This window comes from Molothrus aeneus, chromosome 14 (assembly GCF_037042795.1).
Source record: "Molothrus aeneus isolate 106 chromosome 14, BPBGC_Maene_1.0, whole genome shotgun sequence".
In the NCBI taxonomy this organism is placed as follows: domain Eukaryota; kingdom Metazoa; phylum Chordata; class Aves; order Passeriformes; family Icteridae; genus Molothrus; species Molothrus aeneus.
In genome coordinates, this window is record NC_089659.1 from 1,572,484 (window position 1) to 1,594,228 (window position 21,745).

Consider the following 21,745-nt stretch of genomic DNA (forward strand, 5'->3'; position numbering starts at 1 on the left):
CTCAGTGCTGGCTGTGACAGGTCAGGATGTGCTGTCACTCCCTGCAGCCACACACAACTGTGCAGGAGGGTGTCCCTGGGGCAGCACAGGGCTGTGTTCCTGTCCCAGCCCTGGGAACACAAGACAGGCTGAGCCTGGCACCCTCTGAGGAGGCCCTGGCACCGTGGGAAGGGTGTGGGTGGGGATGTGGGTGGCTCCTGACTCAGCACAGCATCACTGCCCCCTCCACAGCCCGGGCACTGCAGTGGGTGGCACTGGCTTCTCCTGAGTCATGGCTGACTGAAGTTCTGGAATGCCTGTGCTTGTTTCCCCCCCCCCATTGCTGTGCCTTTCCCTCGTGGGCCAGCCCTGTACAGGAACAGGCACAGAGCAGCAGTGGGAGCTGCAGTGAGCCTGGAGGGCACAGCTGCTTCCCTTCCTAATGCTGACCTCCTGCTCTTTGGCTGTGACCCTGAATTTCCCATTCAGAAGGCAGCATCCAGTCTGGCTTGCACTGGGTCTGGTCCAGAGAGGTATTAAGCATCCCCTTAGCTCTGGGAAAATCAGGGCTGGGATTCCTGTGGCCATCAGCAGGAGTGGGGAGTGGTCAGCAGTTCACAGCTGGGGGCCTGCAGGGTTCATCAGAGTCCAGCCAGTGCCAGTGGTTCACTGTCCTCCTCCCTTCTGCATGGAAAAGGCATTTTGGGGGGTGGGGAGGTGCTGCCTGGAACCCCCTGTGGGCAGTGAGGGGGTCTGGCCCTTCTGGCAGCACCACTGGCTCCGTGTCAGGACCTGCCAGGGCCTCGTGCTGAGTGTGCCCAGGCAGCTCTGGGGTGACAGGGCACAGGGGGCAGCCCCTCTGGGGACCCCTGGGCACAGGGCTCAGACCCCACTGCAGTTCTCCCTCTGTGTCTGTTCCCAGCATCAAACTGCAGCTGCTGCTCTCCAGCCTTGGGCTAGGAGGGGAGATGAGGTTCCAGCTGGGCTGTCCCATCCTGATCACACTTTCCTTTATTCAGAAGAGTGTCCAAGTCTGGAATTCAGAGGAGTTTTAGCTCCATTTTGGGACCACACACCCCATATATAAAATGAATGTGAGTGGTGTGTAGTCTGTGCTGTCCTGACCCCCCTGACAGCTCCCAAGAGGCAGGATCAGCTCTGCTTCAGGGCTGGGGCCCCTCAGGGAGGCACCATTTACCTCGAGCTTTGGGAAGGCAGGGCCAGCCTTCCTTATCCCCTACTCTAAAACTGATGGGTGGAATATGATCCACACACCCCTGAGAGCAGCTTTGGAACCACTTAGGATGGCAAATCTCAGTGAATCTTCAGAAAATCTACATTTGTGGGTTTTCTTCAGGTGTAATAATAGGTGTGATACATCCCTCATCATGACACAATCTATATGAAAATACTTTTTAAAAAATTATTATGGTGATTTTTATCTCTTTGTTGGCCCAAAGAGATTTTTAATAGAAATAAGGAGCTAATTCCTTATTTAAATATGCCACAGATGCTTCAGTTGGATGAAGGCATGGGAATATCCTGAGTGGCTTTAGAAGGCAAATACACATTTCAGACAGGATCTCTCTCCTCCAGATCTTCACTGCAGTTACCTGCACATCCTCCTCTCCTTCCTCACCTCTGCAGGTGTTTGCATCCCCTGGTAATTCAGATGGATCCTGTGGGTGGGGAGGGTGATACAGGAGTTCTGGTGGGACAGAGTTTGATACCAAACTGTGACAATTGATACCAATCTGTGACAAATCTGCTGCTGGCACTCCCTGTGAGCTCCATTGTCCCCAAACCTTTTCCCCATGGGCTCACCCTGCAGGTTCCTGCTCACAGTTGATGCAGTGGGGGATGAGGGGTCTCCCTGCTGGCCCATCCAGTGTTCCCTGGCTGAGGAACACTGTTGGCTCTGCAGTATTCCCAGTGTCCAGCTGCCTGCTCTCAGCAGTGGGTAACACATTTCCAACAAATCCCATCTGCTCTGCTTGGGCCCTGCTCTCCAGAGGCTTTGCCACCCCTTTCTCTCGATTTCTGAAAATGTTTCAAGGTTTCAGGGCCTTTTTTTGTTGGACACCTGGCCAAGGCATTTCTGTGAGGGAGAATAACTCTCAGGATGATTGTTTCTGACATTATCACCTGGTTGTTGCCTGCTTTTCCCACCTGCTGCAAGACTGGGAATTCCTGGATGCATTTCCATGACCAGCACGCCTTCAGACAAAGACCTGGCTTGGGAAATGAGTGATCACCCAGGGCTGAGCTCAGATGTGCTTGGCAGATGTTATTTCCACCACTGTGGGTGTACTGAAGTCTTTCTTCCAAGCAGGAAAGCTGCACTAAGGTTTCCAAGGGCTGCAGCAAGTGGAGGAGCTGAGAGTGTGGCAGGCACCTCTCCCTGCTGGCAAACACCTTGCAGAGCAACTTGTGTGGGATCATTTTCACAAAAATAGTTTCCAAGCTTTACAGATAAGTCTCTTTGGCTTAGATTTTGCCACTGGTCACTTCCTAACATCACCACTGAATGCTCACCTGGTGCCAGGCCGTGAGGAGATTGATCAGATGAAATGGCCTTGTCAGCTATTCCAGGTTCCACAGACTCAGTGCTGAAACACCAGTCTGGGTGCAGCAGTTCCTGATCCAGAGCCACTGGCAGAGCTCAGGATCCAGGTTTTCCTTGCAAAGCCAGGTAACTTTCAGCTGTTGGATCAATGTGAAACTCTCCCATGGATGTTTCCTGAACACAGGCTGGGACACTGCCGTGGGCAGGAGGACAAGGTGGTGCCTTTCCCAAGGAGCTGGTTGGAGACCCTAATTCAGAGCTGCCTGTTGGGAAGGCAGAAGGGAACAGGCTGGGCAGGAACAAGCAGTGCCTCAGTGTGCCTTGCCATATGTGTATAATCAGGACAAAAAAGCCTATTCTGGGATGCTGGCCGTAATTACCAAGCAATGAAGGCAATCCTGGATGATGGTAACACTCAAAGATGTTGCCTTAAAGGCACAGGGTCCACTTTCCTTATCACCCTGAAGTTGAGAGAGTTTGACACGGAGATGCTTTAGATTTGCAAATCATGGTACTTAATATCCAGGCCTGTGACACACAGCATTAATTATGATCACTTTGGGGATGCTTGAGGTTCTTAGCAGATGAGGATCTTCTTTTTTCTGTTCTGGGTAATAATTTGAATTCCCCCAATGGGCTCCAGGGCACTGTGGCATGAGGCTGGGAATGACAGTGTGAAGTAGGAAGGGTTAACAGAGTTACTGCTCTAAATTCCACTTTTATTTCACCAATATCTGAGCAGTCCTTGATGGGGCCCCTTTAGTGTTTTCTGACAGTGCAGAAAGATCAGTGACTGCATGAAACACATTTAGTTTTCATTTGTGCTTTTTATGTGTCTCTTGTAATCAGGAGGCAATGCAAGCTCCAGCTTGTGGTTTATTGCTGTTGCTGTCTTCCCTTGAGCTGCCTGAGCCGAGCAGGTTGGATGGGAAGCAAAATGAGACCAGTTTAATAGCAGCAGCCAGACAGGCAGCCAGAAATAGCGGTGCTACAGGAGATGGAGTAAATAAAATAATCCTGTCAGAGTCCATTGCAGTCCAGGTTTCCAAATGGGAAGATAAAAGAGACATTTCTGAGTCCTTTCAGTGGCAGAAGGTTTAGCTCCCCTGTAGCTTCTGTTGGAAACACCAAGGTGATCTTTGCACCAAAACAACGGCCCTGCTTTTTTATTGCAGGCTAAAGAGGGCCTGTGGGAGCAGCCAAAACCTTGTTTGCAAACACACAGCAGCCCTGGGACAGTTCTTATTACTTTAAGTGGGTTTTTGACTTCATCAGCACCTCCAAGCTCTTCTCTTTTTCTCCCAGTAACACAGATCTCCACAGAATGCCAGGTTTTGGGTCAGGGCTGGGCCCAGCCTGCAGCAGTGGGGAAATGGGTCAGGCTGGGTTTCAGCAGCTCAGGAGAGACTCAGTGCTGGCCTGACAGGCAGAGCCTGCTGCTGCAGCTGGGGGGATTCCTGGGGTGTCCTGTGCAGGGCCAGGAGTTGGGCTCTGAGGATCCTTGTGGGTTCCTTCCAACCCAGGACATTCCATGATTCCATGAGGTGGGCATGGAGACAACCAAAGAGAACACAGTGGCTTGGTCACAAAGTGTGAAATGAAGTTTTCAGAGAGCAGGGCTGCCCCAGCCCTGCTGACAGACCCCTGTGCTCTTGCCCAGCTGGGGCTGCCTGCAGGCAGGAGGTTTCTGTGGGACCACAGGGCATGGAAGGGAATTTGGATGCTTCACCCGTCCCTTGGCCAGCAGGTAGCCAAGGAAGGCAAGTCCAGCAATTAAAACCAATTATGAAACAGCACTGCAGCTTTCAGGCAGGGGTACTCAGGGGAGAAAACATTGCTGTGAATGGTCCCACAGGCTGGAATGTTGGGTGAGCCTTTGCAGGGCCGTGCAGGTGACGTGCCCTGAGCACTGCCACAGGGGCCCATGACACAGTGCCACAGGGGCTCATGACACAATGTCCCAGGGCCTCATGTCACAGTGCCACAGGGGCTCATGACACAATGTCCCAGGGCCTCATGTCACAGTGCCACAGGGGCTCATGACACAATGTCCCACAATGTCACAGTGTCACAGGGGCCCATGACACAGTGCCACAGGGGCTCATGACACAATGTCCCACAATGTCACAGTGCCACAGGGGCTCATGACACAATGTCCCAGGGCCTCATGTCACAGTGCCACAGGGGCTCATGACACAATGTCCCACAATGTCACAGTGCCACAGGGGCTCATGTAACAGTGTCACAGGGGCCCATGACACAGTGCCACAGGGGCTCATGACACAATGTCCCACAATGTCACAGTGCCACAGGGGCTCATGACACAATGTCCCAGGGCCTCATGTCACAGTGCCACAGGGGCTCATGACACAATGTCCCACAATGTCACAGTGTCACAGGGGCCCATGACACAGTGCCACAGGGGCTCATGACACAATGTCCCACAATGTCACAGTGCCACAGGGGCTCATGTAACAGTGTCACAGGGGCCCATGACACAGTGCCACAGGGGCCCATGACACAGTGTCCCACAATGTCACAGTGCCACAGGGGCTCATGACACAATGTCCCAGGGCCTCATGTCACAGTGCCACAGGGGCTCATGACACAATGTCCCACAATGTCACAGTGCCACAGGGGCTCATGACACAATGTCCCAGGGCCTCATGTCACAGTGCCACAGGGGCTCGTGACACAATGTCCCACAATGTCACAGTGTCCTAGGGGCTCATGACACCGTGTCCCACAATGTCACAGTGCCACAGGGGCCCATGACACAGTGTCCCACAATGTCACAGTGCCACAGGGCCTCATGTCACAATGCCACAGGGGCCCATGTCACAGTGCCACAGGGGCTCATGTCACAGGCCACAGGGGTTCATGACACAAATGTCCCAGGGGCTCATGTCACAGTGTCCCACAATGTCACAGTGCCACAGGGGCCCATAACACAATGTCCCACAATGTCACAGTGCCACAGGGGCCCATGCTGACCTGGAACCTGCTGCCCTTCCACTGCCTGGGGGGAGCAGAGAGGGAAGAGCAGGATCCAAAGGGACTGCAGGAGGCAGCAGGAGGAGTGCTAAAAGGCAAAAAGGGCTGAATTTGGAGTTCTCCACCTCTGTGTGGTTGTCTGGGCAGGGATCAGGTTCACAGAATTCTTAGAATTCTCGGAATGATGTGTTGGAAGAAACCTTAAAGATCATCTAGTCCAGCCCATGCCCTAACACCTCCACTAAACCATGGCACTGAGTGCCACATCCACATCCAGTCCTTGTTTTTGGCCTCCTGTGACCATACAGATTGTCAGGATGTTCTGCAAAACGCTCTGTGCCTCACTTACCCCTCCTGGAATGGCACTGGGTGTAAATTTGGCCCACAGGCAAACTGCAGAGCTGAAAACTTACCCCTGCTGCTGTGGCCTTTCACCAGCAGCATGTGGAGCCCCTGGGGAGCCAGCAGAGCAGTGACCTGGCTGCACAAGGGTTTCCCATCTCTGATATAGGGGTCTCCTCCAGCCAGGTCTCATCAGCTCCTGGAGATCTGTATCATACCTGTGATAGCTCAGATGGCATAAAATCAGCAGGATGGCTTCTGTGGTACTGTTGGAAACAGAAAAGTTTTAATAAAAGGCAAAATAACAAAGCTCTTTACAGAGAAAACCCAAGCCAGGTGCAAGAGGTTCTTGCTCCTGGTAAAACACCTCACAAAAGCCATTAGTTCCTTTGTTCTCTTCTCTTTCTAGTAAATTGCCCAGGTGGGACTTTTTGGCTTCTGTCCAGCTGGCTGTCCTTAAGTTTGAGGTGAATTCCCCCAGGTCCTATGAGTTGTCTTTTACCTAATTGAGGAGAGAAATTTCTGGGCTTTTTTCCTTTTTAAGGAGACAGAGGATAGTTTGGTCACTCCATCAAGAGGGGGCACATTCCTACACATCTCCTCCTGCCATCAGTCCTTTGGAAAGGCACTCACCCTCACCTGGCTGCTCTGCAGCCAGAGGGATTGAACAAGGGTGGAAGAAGGCACCAGAATGCCAGTGGTGCTCCACTGAATCCATGGAGTGAGAACAGCACTGCCACAAACGCTGTGAGCCCCAGCCCTCCCCTCTGGGATCCCACAGTGCAGCTCCACGGAGCTGCTGAGGATGAGTCCAACATCTCCTCCCTGCTCAGGAGCCAGACAGTGCTGAAGAGCTGGGCAGGGATGTGCTGAATAACTGGGCAGGGATGTGCTGAAGAGTTGGTCAGGGATGTGCTGAACTGGGCAGGGATGTGCTGAACTGGGCAGGGATGTGCTGAAGAACTGGGCAGGGATGTGCTGAAGAACTGGTCAGGGATGTGCTGAACTGGGCAGGGATGTGCTGAAGAGTTGGTCAGGGATGTGCTGAACTGGGCAGGGATGTGCTGAACTGGGCAGGGATGTGCTGAAGAGTTGGGCAGGGATGTGCTGAACTGGTCAAGGATGTGCTGAAGAGCTGGGCAGGGATGTGCTGAACTGGGCAGAGATGTGCTGACCTCCCTCCCCTGGCCTTGTGCAGTTGGAGTCACTGAGAGCCAGCAGTTCAGCTCCCCAGGGATGCTCCTGGCAGGTTTGGGGTGGGAGGTGAGTGGCTGAGAGGGCTTTGGGGAGGTGGTGGTGACATCCCCCTGTCCCTGATAGGATCCATCCTTTAGCTCATTCCTGGCTGGGCTGAGCAGACCCCATTTCCCTCAGCCCAGCCCACACAGCTTTGAGCTGTTAGAGATCCACCATCAGAGCCTTCCAGGGTGTGTCTCATGAATGCTGCACACATGGGATGGAGCTCTGGGACCAGGCCAGGTCCCCTCAGGAGCTCATTTCCTCCTTGGGTGTCCTGTGCTGCTGAAACCCCTGCATGGCTTTTGGTGATGCCATTAGATGCTGTGTCCAAGGGCTCAGAGCAAAGCTCACAAGCTCTGGCATCCAAACTCTTAGCAGGGCTTGGGTTTATTTCCTGATATCAAGAATATTTAGGACAAAAACACTCCAAAGGGTTCATTGAGCTTTAGGGTCTCATTTGGACTGAGAGGCCCAATGTGGTGCTGCACTGAGCTCCACCATGTGTCACTGTTACTGTCCCACCTGAGCACTCAGCCACTGTAGGGTTAAATTAAATGTACAAATGCTACAGAAAACTGTCCCCTTGGTGTTCATGGAGAGCAGGCTGGGCTGCTTTCGTCAAAGGCTCTCTGTAAGGTAAATTAGACTTTAAAAATGTAGGCTCAGAATCTTTTTTTTAAAAGTCAAAGGACGTTGAAAGCCTTCATGACTAAAGCTACCCAAAGACATGGCAAAGTGGCAGCGTGCCATGCTCTCATTGCTCACGGCAGCCTGGGCAGAGGGGAGGGACAGAGCAGGCCAGCAGGAAAATCAGGACAAATTTCAGGAGTACATTGGATAACTCTGCTCCTCTGCTCTGCAGTCAGTGCCCAGAGCAGTGGGAAATCACACAGAGGGGTCTGAGACTCACCCACAACTCAGTGCAAATGGCAACTCAGCCTCTTCCCAAGCTCTGCCTTTCCCAAAGCATGAGCTGGTGTTTGGGTGCAGTTGCTGGGAGCCCTGGCTTAGTCTTTGCCTAATTCCAGCACCAACTGTTCACTGGTCATCACCCTTCCATGGCAGCTGCTCCCCAGGCAGGGCTGGCTCTGTGCCAGCCTCATCCTGGGCTGGCTCTGCTCCCCTGGGCACTGGGGGCACTCATCTCTGCTGAGGTGATCTGCAGGGATTGCTGCTTTTCATCCCTGCCCAGACCCCCAACAGCCCCACCCTGGGCATCCCTGGCAGTGCTGCCCAACCCCTCCTGCAGCTCTGGCAGCCTCGGGGCTGTGCCCATTCCCTGGGGAGCCTGGGCAGTGCCAGCACCCTCTGGGGGCAGAACCTTGCCCTAAAATCCAACCTAAACCTGCCCTGGCCCAGCTCCAGCCCTTCCCTGGGCGCTGTCCTGGTCACCAGTGAAGAGATCAGAGCTGTCCCTCTGCTGCCCCTTGGGAGGATGTCAGAGACCTCACTGAGGTCTCCCCTCACTCTCCTCCAGCTGAACAAGCCAAGGGCCCTCAGCTGCTCCTCCAGGTCCCTCCAGAGCCTTCCCCATCCTTGTGGCTTCCTCTGGATGCTCTCCAATGGCTAAATGTCCTTTTTCTATTGTTGTGCCCAAAACTGCCCCAGCACTGGAGGTGAGGCCACCCCAGGCCAGGGCAGAGCAGGACAATGCCCTCCCTGGCCAGGACAGGGATGTCCCTCATGGCTCCAATGCCCTCCCTGGCCAGGACAGGGATGTCCCTCATGGCTCCAATGCCCTCCCTGGCCCAGGACAGGGATGTCCCTCATGGCTCCAATGCCCTCCCTGCCCAGGACAGGGATGTCCCTCATGGCTCCAATGCCCTCCCTGGCCAGGACAGGGATGTCCCTCATGGCTCCAATGCCCTCCCTGGCCAGGACAGGGATGTCCCTCATGGCTCCAATGCCCTCCTGGCCCAGGACAGGGATGTCCCTCATGGCTCTGGGGCACTGCTGATGTTCTGTAAAGCTGGTGGGGATGGAGTGATGATCCCTGTTGGAATTGCCACCGTGTTTCCTCTTCCTCCTCCTCCCTGTGCCTCTCAGGGCTGGAGGGGCTGTGCTGTGCTGCCTTCTCTGCTTCCCTGGGCTCTGCCAGCTCTGATCCCAAGGCATGGGAAATGCTGAGCTGTTCCCACACAGCTCTGAGCTGTTAGAGATCCACCATCAGAGCCCTCCAGTGTGTGCCTCACTGATTATTTAGAGCTCCCCATTGATCTATACAAGAAATAAGTATCATTATCCCATGGTAGAGATGGGGGAGGGCTGAGGGAGGAATGTCATTTCACTGGAGCCCCAGGAGCTGCCCTCCCAGGGCCTGGCTGCATCCATGCCCTCAGAACACATAATTCCTCCTCGATTCATTCTGAGACTCCTTTGCCACTGGAATATGCAGGGTTTGATAAACAGGAGCACCAATAACCCACATATGCAGAGAGGAGCTTGTAATGGATGATTCTGTGGCTGGCATCTCCTGTCAGCTCCTGAGAGGGATCTGATGACTCAGGCTGGAAATGGCTCTTTCCCTATTTGTGCCTCACGGGTGATTTCTGTGCATGAGAAGTGGAGTGTGACCCAGCACAGGGTAAACCACAGCTCCTGAGAAAAGGCACCATCCTAAACCCAAACCCTTGCCTGAGGCCTCCCCATGCACCCCTGTACACCCCACACTCAGGAGTTAATGGGGGAATATGGAACTCCTGGAATGCTGCACACGTGGGATGGAGCTCTGGGACCAGGCCAGGTCCCCTCAGGAGCTCGTTTCCTCCTTGGGTGCCCTGTGCTGCTGGAGGGATCATCACTCCTTCCCCACCAGCTTTACAGAACATCAGCAGTGCCCCAGAGCCATGAGGGACATCCCTGTCCTGGCCAGGGAGGGCATTGGAGCCATGAGGGACATCCCTGTCCTGGGCAGGGAGGGCATTGGAGCCATGAGGGACATCCCTGTCCTGGCCAGGGAGGGCATTGGAGCCATGAGGGACATCCCTGTCCTGGGCCAGGGAGGGCATTGGAGCCATGAGGGACATCCCTGTCCTGGGCAGGGAGGGCATTGGAGCCATGAGGGACATCCCTGTCCTGGCCAGGGAGGGCATTGTCCTGCTCTGCCCTGGCCTGGGGTGGCCTCACCTCCAGTGCTGGGGCAGTTTTGGGCACAACAATAGAAAAAAGACATTTAGCCATTGGAGAGCATCCAGAGGAAGCCACGAGGATGGGGAAGGCTCTGGAGGGCTCATTTCCTCCTTGGGTGCTGCTGAAACCCCTGAATGGCTTTTGGTGATGCCATTTTGCACTGGTGACTGCAGATTGCCCTCCTTGTCATTATTGTTCTTTTCCCCCTCGAGTGTCCCAGGGGGGTTTGAGCTTTCCTCTCCCCAGGCACAAGGAGCTGTGCTCTGCACTAGTGGGGCAGAATAAAGAGATGAAAGCTGGAGAGCAGGAGAAGCAGTAGAGAAGACAAGTAGGACTCAAAGAGCGACTGACCAGTGATTTACAGGTGCAATCCTTCCTGCAGGTGTCTAAATCCACTCCAAGAGGAGCATAATTCGTTGTGGGAGCCATTCCCAGTGTCCAGGTTTTCCAATAAAGCTCAGCCTTGCTTTCCTCATGATGGCCACAAAGGAGACTCCTTTCCTTCCAAGCACAGTTACATGAAGTCACCTTCTCCCTTCCAGGAGGGGACAGTGCTGGGGGCAGAGGGGGTGGCACAGGCAGGTCCCAAGGCAGGGCCAGCCCCGAGCATGGCCACAAAACCCAGCACCCGGAGAGCAGAGCTGTGGGGGGCTTATGTAACATGTCAGAACTTTGCTTTGTGCTCCTGTCAAACCACTTTTTTTGGCTTCATCTTTTCCCTGTGAATCCTCAGTACAGATTACGTGAACAGACTGCAGAGCATTATTCAGAAGAGCTTAATTAACCTCAGCGAGGGGAAGAAAAGGAAATCGTAGAAGCTGTAGGGTAAAAAAAGATCATATTTAGACAAATAAGTGCAAATGACCCAGATGCATCAATTTCCTTTCGAGGCAGGCAGGCAGGCTGGGTGCTCTGCAGAGGCTGCAGGTCTGTGCTCCTGCTGCTCCTGCTCTGGCCCCACAGTGCCCCAGGTCCTGCTCATCCCACTGCTCCCAGCCCTGCTCCATCCGGCTCCTCCTCTCACTCCATGCAGCTGCAGGAGCCCAGGAGAGCAGCTATTCCCTTGGCAGGATTCAGCACACTCAGATCATCTCTGATGGATGTTTGTCTAATCTTCTTTTGAAAATCCCCCAGGAATGCCGTCCCAAAACTTCCCTATTTTGTCTGTCCTAGGGTTTAACTACTCTTCTAGATAAAAACATTTTTTTTTTCTCAAGTTTCTAATCCTGTTCTCCCTTGTGGTAAATTAAGCCAAGCCACAATCAAAATGGAGAATAACTGATCACCAGCCTCCTTAAAAGAGGAGTAGCTGGAATACCAACAGCACATTCCTCTTTAGTTATGGCCTTTCTACATTAAACAGCTCCATTTCTTTGGCCTTTCCCCACTGATAAGGTTTTGAGAGTCTTTTTTGGGGTTTCTGTATTTTCTTGGTCTTGCCTGATTTAACTACAAGAAATAATCTTGTATGAAATTCAGAACTGGCCAGGGCAGAGCAGCCCATGGTCACCCTGGCTGAGCCATGGGCAGGATAATACACAGGACCAAAGGAACAGAGCCAGTCTGTGAACAAAGCTATATCCTAGAGATGAATAATGTCTTCATTCCTCACATTCTAACTCTCTCATTTATCCCTGGATAACTGTTGGAGCCCTGGATGCTGAGAATTTTAAACTTTCTGGGCTGAAAGGCACAGACCCCCAAGAGAACACTGCATTTGACCTGAGGCTGTGGAGAAGGCTTCCAAAATTGATTGATAGCACTGGGATTGTGGGTGTGGACTTTGAATAGAAGCATGTAATGTCACAGGGTAGAAAACTTAAGAGTTGAAGGGTTTAGAATATAGCAATATATATAAGGCAAGATGGAGGTTTTAGGGTGGTGGCTAGTTGTTCTTCTCCACCTTCTTCTTCACCTTCTTCTCCATGGGTTTGGGTGGTTTGTGCAATTGGATCAAAAAGTCTGCACTGCAGGACATGAGTGATTAGTTATTGGGTTAAAAGTGAAAATAATTTAGGTGTCATTTCTTAATTGGATAGTTTAGCCTTAAAAGAGAGAAAGACAGCAATTTTGTAGCTTGTTAGTAGAATGCTGTAGAACTCAGAGTTGTAGGATGTGATATAGTTAAGAAATAATAAACATCTGAGTCTGAACACCAAACACCAACCTTGACAGAGGCAGAAGAGTTAAAGAATTGACGTTTGGTGGTGCCCTGTGTGAGGATTGAAGTGAGGACCTTCAGAGATAAGCAGGAGCAGGAGCAGCATTCCTGTCCTCTCAAAGCCAGAGCTCCTCTCAGCTTCTGCAGCAGATAAATCTCCATTTTTGTGCACGGATCTGCTTTGTCCTCCTGCCATGCAGTACTTACACCAGGCTGGTGGAACAATCCATTTCCCTCCTCAGCCTCACAGTGCTTTCCTTAATCTCATCTTTTCTTTGGCTCCATGGAGATGCTGGGAAAAGGACAGAACTGTGCTGGGCAGAGTGGTGTGAGGAGCAGCAGGTTGAGCACTGCACCTGGCAGAGCACACCAGCAGCATCCCTTCATGGCCTCTGTGCTCTCTCCATTCCCTCTTGTCCATGTGCATAAAAAGTTCCTCAAAACAAGGGTTTGGCCTTGTTTGCTGTCTGCTGTTGGCTGATGAGTACCTGCATTTTCTGGAGCTCAGTTACACTGCAAGGTGTTTGGAGAGGGCCATGCGTCACTAAGGAGCTGAGTAGTGTCTTTTATTGTTTAAAAGCTGTGATAAAATAGCCATGGATCAAGTAATTATTGTGCTTCCCATATTATGGGTGTTAAAATTTAGTCAGTTGAAAAATAATACCCATTCACTGAGTGTTGGCAAGAAGAAGGGAGAATGATAATAGGAAATGCCGAGCACATTAGAAATGAAAATATCCAGTTACAGTTTTTAATCTGTGGACTGAACTTTCTGGAACCAGCTGTGGACAAAGTCCTCCATGAGCAGGCATGTGCTGCTCATGAGATGTTTGTGTGGGGAATAAAGTCTCTTATAAATTCAGGGTACCAGTGTGGAGTTTGTGGCCACAAGTGAGGAATGGTTCTTCTTCTAGGAAGGCATTGGGAGAAAAGATAATTAATTTCTTCTGGAGTCATTATTGAATTCCTTCTCCAATGACAGTGGAAGTGGCAGACAGGAGCTTTGTGCTGTTGTTGTCTCCTTTGCTCAGCTCAAGGCCAGACCTCAGTGTTTCCTCCTCTGCAGCTGAGCTGCTGCTTCCCCCCTCCTGCATTTCCCCAGCAAAAACCTGTGGGGCCATTTCATCTCCAGAGGCACTTGGAGGATTCCATTATCTCCTCACTGCTCCTTCAGGAACTCCTGGGCAGCACCTTTATCTTCACATCCGGTGCTCAGCAGCTCAGGAGCCTCCCTGGAAACAGGGCAGCTCCTGCTGCATCCCAGGAGGAGAAATGTGTGGACCAGCTCAGTCAGACATGTCCAAACCTATGGACTGTGTCCTCTGGAAGCACAAAGCTGGTAAAGCATTCCCTTGGCAGTAGCTGTTAAAAATAGCTCATAATGTTTTCTGAGTCAAAATTGGGGAGATAAGAGGGGGGAAAATGTGTTTAGTGTGTGTATAAGGAAAGAATGCACTTTATTTATTTATTTATTTATTTATTTATTTATTATTTATATTCAAAAACCTTAAACTCTAAGGTTTCCATCCTGTGATATAACACACTTCTATTCAAACTCCACACCCACAATCCCAGTGCTGTCAATCAATTTTGGAAGCCTTGCCCACAGCCTCAGGTCAAATGTAATATTCTCTTGTGGGTCTGTGCGTTTCAGCCCAGAAAGTTTAAAATTCTCAGCATTCAGGGTTCCAACAGTTTCAATTTATCCAGGGATAAATGAGAGAGTTAGAATGAGAGAAATGAAGAAATTATTGATCTCTAGGATTAAAGATTTGTTCACAAGTTTGTTCACAGGCTGGCTCTGTTCCTTTGGTCCTGTTGGTTATCCTGCCCAGGCAGTGCACAGAGCCTGAGATTTTCAGAGCTTGTGATTGGTGATTCTTGAATACTTTATGAACAAATCTGTCCACAATCATGAAGATTGCCTGGGAAGGTGCACTGGATCCATCCTCACAGGAGTGTGGTCTGTTGGGGCTGGTTCTGGAAGTTCCCAGCAGCACTGGGAAGGGGAGCAGCTGCTGTGCAGCTGATGTAAGGAGCTCATCCTTGCTGCTGAGAGCTTTGCCATCAGGTGTTTTTGAGAAGGTGGTGCAGATAAATGCTGTCTGTGAGAACAAGCCCTGTTAGACACTGTGTGGCATTGACTGATTGATCAGCTCCCTGTGCCTCTTGCAGCCTTTCCACAGCACCGAGGGAAAGAAACAATTGCCTAAGTTAGGACGAGACTGAAAAGATTTTCTGTTGCCTATTCAGCCTGAAATACGTTTTTCTTATGTTTTGGACTATCACTATTTCAGGCCTATAACAGAGGAAGGTTTTTGTACAAGATATTTGTTAATGGAATTCCTCCCCCCCTGCCCAGAGCATTCCAGAAGAAGGAGTCAGGATTTAAAGCCTGTGAGCTTCTGGCCATTCTTGTGATAGTTAATACTGTCTGGCAGATTCATGAGAAGTTTGCTAAATCATTATGATGTGGAGTTTATTTTCCAAGATTAATTTGTTTAAAATAATACCTACTGCTTATCTTGAAAAAGCCTCACTGCTAAATATTATTTCAATAAATAAATGTTGTATATTGCCTTCATTTTTCCTCTCAAATGAATCCTTTGACATAACATTTATCTTTAGGGCACTCTGAAAAATCCAAAGCTGTTTAGGTTAAATTGATTTAATATACCTAAATATTAAGATACTTTTGAGAGTGGTTAGAGGAAGTAAATCTTAATTGTTTTGCTGAATTTGGTTTTAAATAAATTGAATCACCTTGTGTGGCCATGACTAGAGAATTAACATTCTGTTTTCCGATGATCATCTTCTGTTATCTGAGATAACAGGGACAGAGCTGTGTGGGGCCAATGGGGAATTTGCTTTTCCCTTCCCAGTGCAGAGAAATGAGCTGTTGCTGAAAAACAGGGAATACCCAACTGAGAAAGGAGGTGAGTGTGAACAGGTTTGGTTGAAAAGGTTATAACTACCAAGGAGAGAAAAAGAAAAAAAAAAACCTAAGCTGGATCAAGAGGTTACATCCAGGGTGGGATGAGACCAGAGGTAGGTTGGGAGTGCTTTGAGCTGGGAATCAGGGTGGGTTCTCAGCAGTGAGCTGGGTGTGAATGGGAGGTGGGCCCCAAGGAGAAGGGGCAGAGAGCAGTCCCAAATGGGAGAGGGAATGTGTGTGGAAAACAGATCTGGACTGTGCTGCCAGAGCAGTGATGGCTCCAGGTGTGTGTGCACAGCCTGCTGGGCCCCTGCCAGGCCTGGGCCTCACATTTCTCACCCTGTGGAGCAGAACTTCCCATGTGGAAATGCTGGAACATGGCACCTACTCAGAGACATTTCTTTGTGCCTACAAACTGAATTTTGGAGCTCAGGGATGTGTGTTTTGTTCCTCTCTGCCTATGGTCTGCCCTCTTTGGCCAACAAGAGATGTGTTCACAGAGGTGAGGCTGGAAGGACCTGACCAGGTTTCACCATCCCTTCTTTCTTTCCCTCAGCTTTTCTAGGAATTGAAGAATCTGACCAGGTTTCACCATCCCTTCTTTCTCTCCCTCAGCTTTTCCAGGAACTGAAGGACCTGACCAGGTTTCACCATCCCTTCTTTCTCTCCCTCAGCTTTTCCAGGAACTGAAGGACCTGACCAGGTTTCACCATCCCTTCTTTCTCTCCCTCAGCTTTTCCAGGAACTGAAGGACCTGACCAGGTTTCACCCCATCATTTCTTTCTTTTCCTCAGCTTTTCCAGGAACTGAAGGACCTGACCAGGTTTCACCCCATCATTTCTTTCTTTTCCTCAGTTCTTCAAGGAACTAAAGGATCTGACCAGGTTTCACCATCACTTCTTTCTCTCCCTCAGCTCTCCCAGGAATTCCCTGCTGAGCTCAGGCTCTCCATGAGGTCTCACCACGATCCCTGTCTCCTTTTCCCTGCGCAGGATCTGATCCGAAGGGATATCCTGTATTACAAAGGGCGCATAGACATGGATAAATATGAAGTGGTGGATATAGAAGATGGGAGAGATGATGACTTCAATGTCAGCATGAAGAATGCCTTCAAACTGCATAACAAGGAAACTGAGGAAATGCACTTATTCTTTGCCAAGAAACTGGAGGAGAAGTTACGATGGCTTAGAGCTTTCAGAGAAGAAAGGAAGATGGTAAAAGAAGATGAAAAGATAGGTGAGAAATGTGGAAATGAATCTGGAAGGAGGTTGTTGGTAGTGTTTAATTCAGCCCCAATGTGTGGAGGAGCCCATATTTTCTTTGTGGTAGAATTACAGTTTAACCTTGTTGAAATGTCTTTGGTTGCTCTCCTAGTCACAAATAGGTCTCTTTCCAGCTCAGTTACTGTTCTTTTTGGCCCTCAATAAACAAATTCTGCCCATAGGTCAAGCCTGGAACTCTGTGGGTGTGTGGGAGAGGGAAGTCTCTGGCCATCCACCTCAGGGTGTCCTGGCTGCATCCTCCTGCTCTGGTTGGGGATGTTTCATGCAGAGGGAGGCAGCAAAATCAGTGACAGCCCTTCTCTTGCACCAGCCCCTAAACTGACTGTGAGCAGTGTCAGTCCAGGCTCAGTTTGTTGCTCAGCTCTAAAGCACTGGGCATATTTATGACACTATATAAATAAAAATGTCTCTAATCTTACTTTTCATCCAGCCCCTGCACAAGTGAGATTAGAAGGAGGCCAAGGAAGAGTTGATTTTCAGTAGAACACCCAGAGCATTCTGTGTTTGCAAACAGGGCAGAGCATCCCCCTCCCCAAAAGGAAGTGAGGCTTTGTGAGCAACCTTCTGAATTGTGTTTGCCGTGTTCCCTTTTCCAGGCTTTGAAATTTCTGAGAATCAAAAGCGGCAAGCGGCAATGACAGTAAAGAAAGTCAGTAAGCAAAAAGGTAACCGGCAACACGCTCTGTGCCTGGTGATGTGAGGGTGGAGCGGGCTGGGCTGAATCCTGCTGGGCTGGGATCCAGCGTCCCCTCAACTTCCCCTCCCTTCTCTTTTTATATCAAATACCGTTTGTGCTTTGTATCCTTCCTTAATGTATCTGTGGGCCAAATTAATCTCTGGTCGAAGGTGGTTGAAAGCCAGTGGAACTGCACCAGAGATGAATTTGATCTCGTGTCTCCAGTCTGATGTCCAGAAGCTGTCCTTGGGGGCAGAAATCTATCTCAGTTGTTTATCTCAGGCTGAAATGGGAGTGAGTGCGGAGGTGTGTAGAGGTTCTGCTAATTCCCAAAGTCTCCCATTAGCAAAAAAAAAAAAAAAAAGAAAAAAAATTGCTAAAATGCTGGAACTGGGGAGGGAGTACCCCTTTCCTGCTGCTGGAAAGGAAAGGGACACTCTTGTTTCCTGGGGCTGCCTGTAACTTTTTTAAGACAGCACAGTAGCATCAACTCTAGGAAATAAAGAATTTTAGTAAAGACACTGTACCTCTGGAATGTCAGATTCATTTCCCCAGCCAGGCAGGCTGCAGCCAGCTGAGCAGTGCCCTGCCTGGTGTTAGGCAGAGCCTCAACTGGCCAAAGCCAGCTTGATTCTCTCTTGCAATAACTCTTGCAGCTACAGGTTTTGAAATACTCAACACAGAGGGAAGGTCAGAGAGTTCATTGCTCAAGTTCTCCAAAGCTTCACACAGTCTTGGATGTATTGATTTGTTACCAAAGTACCATAGCACAAGTAGGCCTACAAGTGGGTTTTGAGAGAGCTCCTCAAGGCTTGGCTCAGGTCAGGTGCAGGCAGGTTGGTCCCCGCTCTGTGCAGATGTTTTGGGGGGTTCTGCAGAAGCTGAAGGAGCTCTTTGCTTTCTGCCTCACCTGTGTGTTGTCTACTGGCTTTGCTGGTCCAGGAGTGGTTTGCAAGGCCAGCTGTGAACTCCTTGGTTTGCTGTGTCTCTCCATTGTCATCAGTCTTCTCCTCTCTACTAACTTCTTCTGTTGTCTCCTGAGATGTTCTCTAAAAACTCTCCTGGCCAGATGTTCTAAGCTCAGAGTGTGCACACCCAGAGCAGGCCCAGGTGCCTCACAGTGTCCCTGTGCCCCTGCCACAGCCCCTCAGCACCTGCATGTCTGTCCCTCAGCACGGGAGCATCCACAGGGCTCGTGGAGCTGCACCATGAGAGAGCCTGACTTGCATGACTGCCATGACAAAACCAGGTTCAATTATTGCTGCTGTTCAGTTCATTATATTATTAATTAATAGAGGTATTAATTAATAATTGTACTGCTCAGCCAGTAAGTGACAGAGTTGGGAGGTGCCTGAGCATGCCTGCCAGTATTCCCACGTAAATTACTGGACTTGCATCCTGACAAATACAATCTGCCTGACAGGACTTGTGTCTTACACAGCAATTGCTCTCTGTCTGCTCTCTTTGTCTTTCTCTCTCTTTCTCTCTGAGATGGAAAAGGAGGGGTTGTTATCTTGGGCTTCTCGGACTATGAAATTCATTAGCTCCTAAAACAGCAGTCAGCATTTCTGTAGTGAAGAATGGGCTTAGGCTGTGGCACTTGCAGTTCTGTTTATGGGATTAAGTCCTCGAGCCAGACAGTTCAGTCCTACCCCAGCCCTGAGTTAAGCACAGCCTGGTTGGTTTTAGGATGTGAAATCTGAAAAGCAACAAATAGGTAATTAGAAATGTAGCTCTGTATGCTTTGCCCTACACTGTGGTGATCATAGCCCAGTCTCAGGTTGATTAAATTAAATATTGACACTGAGAACTCTTAGTTTTGTTACTCTGTGGTTTGTCCTGTGCCCAAGACCCAACAAAAGGCACAAGGCTGCCAGAGCAGGGAGCTGCTGGCACTGCTCAGAAGAGGGAGGTAGGAGGAAACTCCTGAGAGGTGGCTTTTGGTGACTGATTTTTTAAATCTTGCCCCGTGCATTTTACAGATGTTGACAATGTTTTATTGCGCCAAGACCTTGGCAGCACTTGGGGCTGCAGGTGTGCCTGTGCCAGGGGCTGCTGCTGCTGCCTCTGCCCTCCTGCAGCACCTTGGGAGGGGCTTGGAGCTGCTTTTGGAGCATCAGATATACCTGAAAAGCAAGGAAGCCCTTCAGAAGGAGAATAGGTCACTGAATTCAACTGAAGTATTTATTTATTTAAATGCAGGATGGTCTCAGTGGCTGCAGCAGGGCTTGACAGCTGGAGGTGCTGCCAGCCCAGCTCCTGTGTCACAGGATGACTATTACAGACTTGTTCCTAGATTATCTCACTTGTTCCCTGCACCTCTTAAATGGGAAACTATGGTAATTCCCCTGTCACAGAACACTTAAGGAAGAGAGAAAAGCCGTGAAGGAGGTGAAATGGAAAATGCAATCAACTTTGTTAGAGGTGAAGCAGAAAAACATTTTTCAAATAGTATAAACTGCTGCTTATTTCATGCACTGTTGTACCACACCTCCCAGAAGTATTGCTCTGGAGATGGCTGGCATGTGTTTGAGAAGGAGGCATTTAAACCTCTGCTGGCTGCAGCAGGAGAGGGGGAGAGCAGCTGAGAGCAGCAGAAGAAACCTTAAAACTCTGCTTTTTAAACTACCAGGACCTTTATCCAGGTGATTAAGTGAGAGCACTCTCTGAGTATTTTCAGAAGTGGTTGATGCCCAGCTGAGGGTGCTGTGTGGGGCAGCAGCCCCCTCGTGGCTCCCAGGTGTGCCCAGCAATGTGTGCAGGGCCAGGCTCCCTGCCAGACCCACTTAAGGATGGGCAGAATGCCAGGATTTGCACTCCTTATTGGATTGGGCAGGACATAACAATATTAGACCAGGTGCCTTAAGACAGCATTAAACCAATTTTTGGCCTTTTTGAAGTCCATTAGACATCCGGGGGATGGGTGGTGCTGGCCCTGCACCCAGTGACAGAGAAAAGGGCTGGTTGCTGCTGTTTGCCTTTTGCATTGATTGTTCAGGGTTTTGCCTCTTGGTTCTGCCCTTCAGTGGCAGTGTGGGAGCTGGCCACAGAATTCAGTCTGGTGTCTCCTAGAAATAGTGAAGCAATGGGAGAAATTGATTTGTTTTATCTTAGAAAAACCACCAAAGGCCCTCCCTGGAGCCCTTGGCAGGCAGCAGCCAGGCAGGAGGGCAGGTTCTGTGCAGAGCCTGGCTCCCACTGAGGGACAGGGCAGTACAAGGGTGGCACTGGCCTCTTCTGCCAGCACCATGCTTGTGGAAGGAGCAGAAACTGCCTGGAGAATGGTTCCCTTGTGGATCTCCAGTCCTTTCTTAACGTTACAAAGCTTAATCCAGGGTCATTTTTCCATTTCTGAGCATTTGAAGCTCGTGGAGTGCCTCTCTCCATGAGGGGCCTCTGTTCCCTGGCCACTTGTGATCCCTCCTCCAAGGGTTGGTGTTTGCAGCCTGCAGGAACACTCAGTCCCTCTCTGATCCCCAGCTCTGTCCACACCTGGCCCCTTTCAGGACAGCCTGTCCACAGAAGGGATGATGGTTCATATTCCCAGCAGCTGCCAGCCAGTGGTGTCAGGGAATTAGAGATCCTTCCAGGAAGGAGACTCCATTCTTAAAGCACCATTGCCCACCTCTGGAAAAGGAAATGTCTGTTGAGATTTAAATAAGTGACCTTAATGTGAGCTGGGGGTGTTTCCCACCTCAGGAGAGCTCTTGAGTACACCCAGCTCCTCTCCCTGCCCTGTGCACCCTTCCCCCAGGAGATGCCTTCAGCCCTGACAGGTCTTTGGGATGAGGGAGGCAGAGATTCAGTCAGCATCACCTGAGATGCTGCCCCTAAACCTGCCCGTGAACACTCAGCCCTGCAAACCCAGCAGGGGTTAAATCGTCAGCCAGCATGAGCTGCCTTGGCCTGTCACCAGGCACCTCTGAATCACTGGATTTTCCTGTTAATTTATTCCTTTCTGATCACTAGAGCTCACAGCCAACTCTGTCAGAAAAACCCTGACCCAGACATGCAACAGCTCCTCTGACTTCCCGCACTTCTGCTCCCCTGGCAGGACTGACCAGGGTCCCTCCCGTGCTTCTCTCGGCTGTTTAATCCCATTTTATTGCATCTCCCTTGCTGAGGAGATTGACGTGGCCCTGCCTTGTTTCCCCATCGATTCACACGTGTAGGCACAGCCTCGGGGGATTGCAAGAGCCTGAGCAACCCAGCCCAACTGCTTGAAAACAAAGAGGGGCATTTGCATTTTCGGATAATCAGGGTCACTTCCCTATTTTCGCAGCACAGGAGGTGAAGGAATGGAGCTGATCGTGTTGTCAGTGGTATTTCCCCACAGATTCAGGGCAATCTCAGAGTTTACCCTATTTCTTGTAAAATCCAGACCCTACCAGTGGGTCCACGAGCACCGTCCCACTGATGGCATCTGGAATCCAGCTGGAGT

General features: G+C 50.4%; 1 protein-coding gene across 11 annotated transcripts in view; it reads left to right on the plus strand.

The window, feature by feature from the left end:
• ARHGEF9 (Cdc42 guanine nucleotide exchange factor 9) overlaps positions 1 to 21,745 on the plus strand; it is a 179,380-nt gene that overhangs the window by 141,556 nt on the left and 16,079 nt on the right. For all 11 annotated transcript variants that reach the window (XM_066559268.1, XM_066559258.1, XM_066559257.1 and 8 more), the window contains exons 8-9: positions 16,338 to 16,581; positions 17,225 to 17,293. In XM_066559268.1, the coding sequence (XP_066415365.1) occupies positions 16,338 to 16,581; positions 17,225 to 17,293 (313 nt within the window). The remainder of the gene's footprint in view (positions 1 to 16,337; positions 16,582 to 17,224; positions 17,294 to 21,745) is intronic.